At 34.1% G+C, this 9,959-nt stretch overlaps 1 protein-coding gene and 1 long non-coding RNA gene across 2 annotated transcripts; one reads left to right on the top strand and one right to left on the bottom strand.

The window, feature by feature from the left end:
- The first annotated feature begins 2,190 nt into the window (after nt 1-2,190).
- On the top strand, nt 2,191-5,406 carry erh (ERH mRNA splicing and mitosis factor). Its single transcript, NM_001271817.1, has 4 exons — nt 2,191-2,324; nt 2,934-3,021; nt 3,314-3,434; nt 4,818-5,406. Exons 1-4 carry the CDS (start codon nt 2,322-2,324, stop codon nt 4,918-4,920), a joined length of 315 nt encoding a protein of 104 aa, NP_001258746.1. The 5' UTR covers nt 2,191-2,321; the 3' UTR covers nt 4,921-5,406.
- Nucleotides 5,067-8,293, bottom strand: LOC147832257 (uncharacterized). The gene is made up of 3 exons (XR_015518670.1): nt 7,771-8,293; nt 6,823-7,317; nt 5,067-5,435 (listed from the first exon to the last, which is right to left on the bottom strand). It is a non-coding gene; the product is annotated as an uncharacterized LOC147832257 (long non-coding RNA).
- Nucleotides 8,294-9,959: the final 1,666 nt, after the last annotated feature.

Genomic DNA, 9,959 nt, shown 5'->3' with positions numbered 1-9,959 from the left:
CTGAAGAATTAACTTGAATATATCTAATCTTGCATGTAGATGAATGGATGGATGGATGGATGGATGGGTGGGTGTAGATAGATAGATAGATAGATAGATAGATAGATAGATAGATAGATAGATAGATAGATAGATAGATAGATAGATAGATAGATAGATAGATAGATAGATTATATATTATTATTATATTTGTTATTATTACATTTAATAAAATTATTAAATAGTTTCAAATATTTATATTTATTCAAATATTAAGTGACGTTTAATGAAGAGGCGATCATCTTCCAACATGCTTTAAAACTTTTGTCTTTGTATGTGCTGACAGAATCTTTTAGTTATTTTGAAAGATGCTTTTATACTTTGCAAAGGTGCAGTATGTAAATTTATTGAGCTGTATTACATTCCTGGATCAAAACAAACGCATGCGCAGGTTATTAGAGTGACGACCAATACAGGCGAGTCTGACTGTCTAGCCTAAAGGCTGATTTAAACTGCGTTCTATACAAAAGCTACGTAATAGAAGGATAGAAGGAATATTATTCATTTATTTTGTCCTAACAAACTCCTTCAATTGATAAATTAGAAACAGTTTCTATATCTTGCAGCTGAACAACAGAAAACTTTGACAATGGTCACCTCATGTGCTTTATTCAGTGTTAAATGTTAACAATGTGAGTTTGGATGGCATTTTACATGACATCTATTGCCATATACTGAAAGCAGCAGCAGATAGTTCACCTCAGATATTGAAAATAAAATAAACTGATTGAACTTTAGAATTGTGACTCAGTGCAAGACAACACAAATGAGTGATTCAGCATCTACATTTAATAATGTCAAAGAGGTTTAATATGTATTAAATAGATTTTTTAAAACTTACCTTTTCATGAGTGAGTACATATTCTGTGCCTCTAAATGTCTTTATTTAAATTTCTTTCATGTTTCTTCTGGTGCAAACAGCTAAATTGCTAATAACTACTAATCTTGTCATGTAGCATGTTGTTAGGGCATGCGGTTACAATGTAACCTGCTCACCTAATGTTTACACTCGTAATATTTATATTATTTGCAAATTAATAACCTCATGTGGAACTGAATCTGCGTCTCATTCCAGAGTCTGCTACTTTCTCACGGAGGTAGCGTTGTGGTCATGGAACCATGCTTTGAGAGCCTTTCTGAATGAATGAATGAGTTACTGAATGAATGAATGAATGAATGAATGAATGAATGAATGAATGAATGAATTGCTCCGTTTTTCACCAAGGCAACCCGGGGTGCTAAAATATAATCTAAAGTTGCAATAGGTGGGTTAAAATAACCAAAACAGAGACAGACGTTCCGGCACATAACTTACATTTACAAAGCAGAATATCTGACTTTAACATTGTTTTTCAGATAAACAAGAATGTTCATGTGGCATGTTTACTAAACATCTGCAAACATATTATAGTATTTTTATGCTTTAGAAGAGTCAAAACATACAGTACTTTTAAACTACGATTTAAAGGCTTATCAAAAGTTATTTATTAGTTTTACATTCGACAAGTTATCAAGACAAGCAATCAATCAAAAACAAAATGCTAATAATTCACATCTATATCACAAGTAAGCTAATAATACTGACCCTAAAATTATTATTATTTTTTTATTATTAAATTAAAAATATATATAAATTAGGTACAAATGTGTGACAATAAGAATTTATAATTTTGTAAACCATTGTTACAGATATAACATTTTGATGATAAAAACTATACTATGTATTTGTGATGTAGGTTAAAATTACAGGATAAATAAAATAAAATCATTAAATTATAAAAATTTAAATATAGAAATATTTGTAAATAATATTGTAAAGCCTATTTCTAATATTTAATTTTTATTTATGTGTGTGTGTGTGTGTGTGTGTGTGTGTGTGTGTGTGTGTGTGTGTGTGTGTGTGTGTGTGTGTGTGTACGTGTGTGTGTACAAAATTTAAACAAATATTTGTAAACAGTATTGCAAAGTCTTATATACATCGTTTATCCATAAATAATAGTAAATAGGCTGACTTCTTTTTCACTTGCAGTCATTTGAATATTACATCAAAATAATGAATACAAAATATGAAGTAAAAATTATAAGTAATGTCATTAACGACAAAAATAAATACCATTTCCGTAACAGTGAAAAAGCTTTTATCTTGAAAAGCCAACGCTTCGCCTACACCGGAAGTGTGATCGTTTCTTGAACATTCCTGCTGTTTCCTTCGCTGCTAACAGTGAATAGCCGTCAGTGGTTACCCCAGCGTTCAACGCCACTTTTATACATCAGGACCAGATATGGTAAGTATTTTGTCGATGTTTTTTCTACTCGTATATATCCTTAGACAGCCACCATATCAGAAAAATCGCGTTTCACCGACTGCTCCAACACATTCAACAAAAATAAAAGTGAACGAACGCGCGCGGCTAGCAGTGTGTTACGAGAGAACGTCGAATAATCCTCAACACAGCGAGCTTTCATGTGTCTCGAAATACCACACATGCAAAGTTAGGTTCTTTGTTGAAAGTTCGACCGGAACAAACTCCTGTTCAGCTTCAGTATTGGTAATATCAGTGTTTGTGAGGAACATGTAGTGTTTTAGTTTGGGGGAGGGTTCGAGTACAACAGCTGCTGTTTTCTGGGTATTGTGTCAAAGCATCCATATCAGCTAACGTTATATTCCCAAAGTGTATTTAGTTCATACGTCAAACATGAATAACTAAACAACACGTCATGTTTTTGAAATGAACGCACGATTAATCTCACTGTCAGGAGCCAAAGCTGTGTTCCTGTCAGTAGGGGGCTCCACGCAATTGTTTAATTCGTCGTCTAGATATGTAGTGTTTCTAACTTTTACTTGATTTATGATATAAACACAATAAAATGTTTTTTTCTTTATTATCGTTCAGTCTCACACAATTCTGCTGGTGCAGCCCACCAAGAGACCAGAAGGCAGAACATATGCAGATTATGAGTCTGTCAACGAATGTATGGAAGGTAGGATAATTCTTTTCTTTGTGTGTGTTATAAACAATTATAATGCTTTAAAGGGATAGTTCACCCAAAAATTGAACTATTGACCATAGTAGAAAAAACAAAAACTATGGAAGTCAGTGGCTTTAGGATTTCACCTCTCTTTAAAATGTCTTCAGAAAGTAAGAAACTCAAACTGGTTTTGTAACTGTGAAGAGAAAACAAATTTTTTTTGGGGTGAACTATCTTTATTGTACACTGAATATTGCACTACTACTTTTAATGCGTGTTTAACCATTTTCCTTCTTACCAAAAGGAGTGTGTAAGATGTATGAAGAGCATCTGAAGAGAATGAATCCCAACAGTCCCTCCATCACATATGACATAAGCCAGTTATTCGACTTTGTTGATGATCTTGCCGATCTCAGCTGTCTTGTGTAAGTAATCACACTTTTCACTTGACAAAGCCTAATGTCTAAGGTCCCGATTACACTAAAAAGTTTTAGTTTTAAAACGCATAAGTTTTGCTACAGTGACGTCTTCCGTTCAGATTACCCCAGAGTTTTAGATCATTGAAAGCGGAGTGTTTTGGAAATGCTGAAGAGGTCGCTTTTGTGTTAACCCTTTAACTGTCTGCTCTATCAAATGGTTGACCATATTTTGATTGTTTTAAATTAAGGTTTACACAAACAGCATTGTTGCTTTACAAAAAATCTAACAAACATAATCCTCTTGCACTACTACACTTAGTTTTGATTTTATTGTAAAAAGCAAAAAAAAGAAATCTTGAATTATTTAATAATAAGAAATATTGTATGGCATACTTAAAAAAATAAAGATGATTCAGTATTTAAAATGTTTTATTTAAATTGTTTTAAAATGAGTCATATTGTTATAAATTAGTCTTACACTTCATGTTTTTAGAATTTTTATAGTATGTGTATTGATTCTTAGTACTTTTACCATAAACCAACATATTATCCACTTGGTAGCGGTTGATATTTTTAAAATTATGGGATGTGATGGGGAAAAAATGCATCGAGTGTGTTAACTTTAGAATTTAAGAAATGCAATCCCAAGAAAAAGTTCTTGGTGGGGAAGTTAAAGTGTTAAAATACTGCTGAAAAATAGAGGCTCAAAACGGATCGGATTCAGGCCTTTTCCCAATATTAAATGCAATATTAAGTTCAGTCTTGCATCCTTTCCTTGAAAGTTCAGACTTTGCAAGTTTTATATGGAAAACTACCTCCTGAGGACACGTCGGGTAAATTTTCAATGGGAACAGTGTACTTTATAACAATCACAGCGTTCATATAGTCATTCATGTCACTCTGACTACGCTGCTTCACTATCTTAAAAAATCAATGAAAACATGATATAAGGATTTAAATAGACACCAAAAATGTTCAGGCATCGTATAGCTACATACTTGTATTACTGTCATCTTCACAGTATGCATATTTATAAGAAAACGGAGCCTGTAGACCCATAGGTTTCCAACCTTTTTTGCCTGAGACCCCCTTTTCTGCTGGAAAATATAGTGAGGCCATCCTCAACATTTAATGATATTATCGCTCATATAAGTTTGCAGTAAGGATGACAAAAAATGTTGCTTTCAAAAAGACTGTATGACTGTATCTCAAAAAGACTGTACTATTATCTCTCCTCCTTGGCGAAATTCTAGGCAAATGGCCAGTGTGGATGTGGATAGTTTTTGTTGTTAATTGCCGTTTTAAAACTAAAACATATCGGTGTAAACAGGGCCTATTAAATGCTCATGCTCGTCAATCATGTACAATTGTCTTTAATTATTTGAACAGGTACAGAGCGGACACACAAACCTACCAGCCTTACAACAAAGACTGGATCAAAGAAAAGATCTATGTGCTGTTGAGGCGTCAGGCCCAACAGGCTGGAAAATAAAGACGGTGGAATTATTGAACTAGTCCCCAACTACGCTTCATCACAGGACAGACGTGGCTGAACTGAACAGTGAATTGATGCCAACTGGTTCAGATTTTGTTGAATGCATGTCCTTTGAGTTATGTCAAAAGCATAGAGTGAAAATATTTTGCATTTTAAATCACATTTTTGTAACTTCGGAGTTCGGGACTTGGGTTATTTATCGGGCTAGAGGGTAATATTGGGGAAAGAAAAGTTTTAGGATTTTTTTCGTTGTTGTTGCTCCCGATCCCTCCCAATTAATGATGTTTTATATTGTGGATTTATTTTTGATTTAGTAAAGTATAACATTTACACATTTCAGATGTTGTTGAGATGGTTCCGAGTTATTCTTATATCCCAACTTTTGTCCTCTGTGTTGTTAAAGGTTTTGTTGGCCCTCTCTGATTTGTGCATCCAGTAGTAAAAACTGGCAAACAATAAAATTCTTCTCAAAAAACGTGGAAATGTCAGTGCTTTTTTCTTTTTTTCTTAGCCTAAAGAGCCCATATTATGGGTTTTTGAAAATTCCCCTCCATGTAGTGTGTAACACAGCTCTAAGTGAAGTGGAGTATCCAGCTAAGGCTTAAATCTGTTAGTGTACAGTGTTAAAAACGGTTGATTCATCTAAAAAAGAGTCGACTCATAGTGCTTCAAACGAGTCGCCTTGATACGGATTCATTAGGTGTTTCGCCATGACGTACGAACGAAACCAAGTTATTCACGTGCACGCGCAAACCCGGGAGATTTCAAACCTGAGGCCCCGCCCTCTGACGCAGAAACCGAGACACACACACACACACACACACACACCCACAAACACACACACACACAAACATGCCGGTCGATTGAAGTCACACTGCAGATGGATATATTGAGTCTCTACCCAAAGATGAAACCTCAGCATTATAGCCAAGCAGTTGGAAACTACTGGAAACTTCTGGAAGCTACATGCTACAAAGAATACTTCATCAGCGTTTGTTAAAGGAAGGATCAGTAACTTACTGATAGACGTCAGGATGGGTTTCTTCCTCCATTTCTCAAGTGTAAGTACGTGCGATTAAAGTTGCCTCGTTGACTCTAGCTTGCAAATGTATTTAGTTGTGATTTGTTACTTGTAACCGCGTGTACTGTATGAGGTTAACTGGCTATATTCTCTTATAGTGTGCAAAGTCACGTTAAAAACGCGACGCGTGCTGCGTTAACGGAGCTCCGTGGACGGGGAGTAACGTTAGTGTGTGTGTCTGTGTGTGCGTGCGCGCGCTGTCGTCCGGAGGTGTGTGTGTTTGTGTGTGTGTTTGTGTGTGTGCTTGTGTGTGTGCGTGTGTGTGTGTGTGCGCGCGCGTTGTCGTCCGGAGCAGGGTTAAGTGTGAGTGTGTGTGTGTGTGTGTGTGTGTGTGTGTGTGTGTGTGTGTGTGTGTCTGTGAAAAGAGCAGAGTGAGAAGCTAGGAGATCTCCTCAACTGTTTTTGGAGTTTTTGTTCAATAAAATAGTCAGTCGTCTGTATTTTCAAGTCCATAGTCTGTATTTACATTGACCCACTGGCAGCTAAAATCAACGCCTACACTATCTAGCGTGTATGAACTGTGATTACTTTTATATTGCTGATTAGCTGTTTGGCATTTCATTCTCTGACTGAAGGCAGTCGACCAATCGCAACAGACTGTCATCGGTCCAATCAGCGCAGATTAGCTTCGCGCTAAGGAGGGGTTTGGGAACAAATGAATCCCTGAACGATTCATACAGGAGTCGCTGGGATAATTAGGTAAAAATAAATGCAGATTATAAGACCATGAAAGTGTTTTTTGACCTTGCATGCATATTAAACTGTTGTTGGAGACCCTTACAACCAAGATATGACCCTATTTCATGTATAATATGGGCTCTTTAAGAATCATAAGGTTAGAGACAGAAATAATTTTCAGCAGTGGCACATAGAATTGGTGTAGTTTTTATAATGTTTAAAAAGATTATTATTATTTTTTTAAATGCTGTTCTTTTTAACTTAACCAAAAATATATATGTAGAGTTCTGAAGGTTCATGTGACACTGAAGACACTTCAAACATCTGCAACAGCGTTATACACCGTCTACCAGTGTTTCTCAACCACATTTCTGGAGGACCACCAGCTCTGTACATTTTACATGCCTCCTTAACCAAACACACCAGATTCAGATCATCAGCCCATTAGAAGAGACTGACAGAAATGTAGTGTGTGACAGAAAGTATGCATTCAAAACATGCAGTGTTGGTGGTCTTCTGGGAACGTTGTTGAGAAACACTGCTGTATACAACTGCCTTTGAATCAAATTCTTGTCTGTATCCTACATTTACCTTAATTATTTCTTTAACAACAAATGGCATTAAGGATTTCAGAGCTCATGGTCATTTGCATGTTTTAATAGGAAGTGTATGTGACATATAATGTATTTTGCATTTTTATATGTGCCAGTTGAAATGTTGTCAGTGTCTTTTCTCTTTAGTCATTTGAAAATGTAAATACATCAGTTATATATTTTTTTAAACAACCATGCCAAATTATGATAATAAACATATTTAAATTCTAAATACATACAGTTGATGTCATAATAATTAGCGTCCCTTTAATTTTTATCTTTTTTATATATTTCACAAATTGTTTAACAGAGCAAGGAAATTTGTACAGTATGTCTGATAATATTTTTTCTGATGAAAGTCTTATTTGATTTGTATTTTGGCTAGAGTAATTTTTTTTTTTCTACTAGCCCCTTTAAGCTATATTTTTCGATAGTCTACAGAACTTGCCTAAATACCCTAACCTGCCTAGTTAAAGTTAAGCCTTTAAATGTCACTTTAAGCTGTATAGAAGTGTCTTGAAAAACATCTAGTCAAATATCATGTACTGTCATCATGGCAAAGATAAAATAAATCAGTGATTAGAAATGTGTTGGAAAAAAATCTCTCCGTTAAACAGAAATAATAAACAGGGGGCTAATAATTCTGACTTCAACTGTATATGCAAATGTTCACCCACAATTGTACAGCTACTCCATCATAAACCTCGATGAATAATTAATACATGCACATATTCACAAGAATCCATTCAAGCATCTGCATATATACATAGAAAGAAAGGATAAAGAAAATATGAACACCAATACATACCCAATTATGAAAATGTGTATTTTGCATGCATTGCTATGCTTCATGAAATCTTCACACCATTCACTTGTCATCGGTCAGTCTCCAGATCAGTTCATATCTTAATGTAGATCTCCTTTATTATGCAATGTTTGTTTATAAGAAGCTGATGTGTTCTAATTGGGAGATAAATGTAGAATTATACATCACATCAGGACCATCCTGTTTATCAACTGCCAGAAGCACAATGTACTGTACTCTAGCATGAAAGTCTTGCTTTTCAGCTACAGGGCTAATTGTTTAAATAAGAACTTGCTATTCTCAGAAATACTCATACAAAAAGTTTTTTGATGTCTGTGAAACCTATAGTGTTGTGGAAAAGACACTCGCTTTATTTTAATTTAAGAAACATTTGCCCTGTTTAAGGAATAGCTCATCACAAATGATAGTTCTGCCATAATTTACCCGTACTCCAGAGTTTCACAAATGAATGTGTCCTGAAGAACACTGGAAAGCAGTTGAGACTTCTTCTGAGTCTGTTGCTCACTTATTTTGAGAATGTCCATTTGTTAAATCTTTCTGGTCTGTTGTGAATAATCCACATCAAAAGGTTTATGGTTGTTTTTCTTTAAGCTATGGACATTATTTTGGGATTTTACATTAAAGAAAAACAATTCCTTAAAGTTTTTGTGTAAACCTAATCATTATTATTATTTGGCAAGTTTTTTTTATACTTACATGTGCTAAAAGTAAACCAATTTTTGTATTTTTAAAAACAGAATAAATACTATTTCAGATCCTCATAACAAGAAAGCTTCTAAAATGTGCTTTATTTAATATTATACATTTATTTTTGTTGTGTTTTTTTCATGTGCCCTCTCCTTTTTATTAATTTATTATTTTATTTTTTCTTTCTCTTTGACATACCATTGTAATACTTTATAATTGGTCATTCTCTGTTTGTGTTAAAAGTAATATTTGCATTGTATGTATTGTTCATTTCATTGTAATTTCCGGTTATTGCAATAAAAAAAAAAAAAACGTTTGGAAGCAACAACCATTGACTTTCATAGTATATTTTTAATATGGATATCAATGTCTGCTGGTTTCCAACTTTCCATATAACATCTTGTTTTGTGTTAAAATGAAGAAATTAAAGGACCATGTGAGTAAATTTTCATTTTGTCTAAAATACTGTATTAAGCATTGTTGTTTAATTGGCAAACAACTAGTTGCAGTAGCTTTTAGACTGGCATGCTTTATTCTGTTGTTTTTGCTACATGATCCGTGAGCTTGCATTGTTCTTGGAAAGTACCTAAGTTACGTTTAACGAACTGCAAGCAGTCTTATGGCAGCTGTAACTAAGGATTGGACTGAACCACTTTAATCATTGGACACAATAATTCTTGTTGTAAATAAATGTAAGAATAAAATGCAATTCTTATTTTGTAACATTTATGATTTACCCCAATCTAGCATAAATGTTACATTTAGTAGACTTCTTAATTCTACTTTTTATATTGGGGAAATGTCACAAAACTCTTTTTTTCCCTTCTTTTTCTTGGAAGTTGATTCAGTTTTTACTGAGATATTTTGAGAAAACTACTTTTATGAAGTGACTTGTCTGTTTGAATCTTCAACAAGACTCCTGGACCCCAATACTTAGAAAAAATAAATCAAGGTCAACTGGGTGAAAGCAATTAATATCGAAATGTACAAATTAAATAGTATGTTAGCTAACAATTCAAATATGGTTGAATATCTAGAATTGGTTCTGTCCTTCAGCTGTTGACTAAATGATTGCAATTATAAATGTGAGTTACAGTTGAGTGTAATAAACAATTGTGAATGCAAACACAGTTTTCTTTGCATTTTTGACATCAAAACCATCTTGTTGATG

This window comes from Danio rerio, chromosome 20 (genome assembly GCF_052040795.2).
Source record: "Danio rerio strain M-AB ecotype USA chromosome 20, GRCz13ab, whole genome shotgun sequence".
In the NCBI taxonomy this organism is placed as follows: Eukaryota; Metazoa; Chordata; class Actinopteri; order Cypriniformes; family Danionidae; genus Danio; species Danio rerio.
Note: the sequence above shows the minus strand (reverse complement) of the source record. Positions and strands in the feature narration are given on the sequence as shown.

Excerpts from the sequence above, each read along its gene's own strand:
- erh (NM_001271817.1), top strand. Across the intron at positions 3,022-3,313 it reads TGTCAACGAATGTATGGAAG|GAGTGTGTAAGATGTATGAA; the intron begins GTAGGATAATTC and ends TCTTACCAAAAG. Across the intron at positions 3,435-4,817 it reads GCCGATCTCAGCTGTCTTGT|GTACAGAGCGGACACACAAA; the intron begins GTAAGTAATCAC and ends TTATTTGAACAG.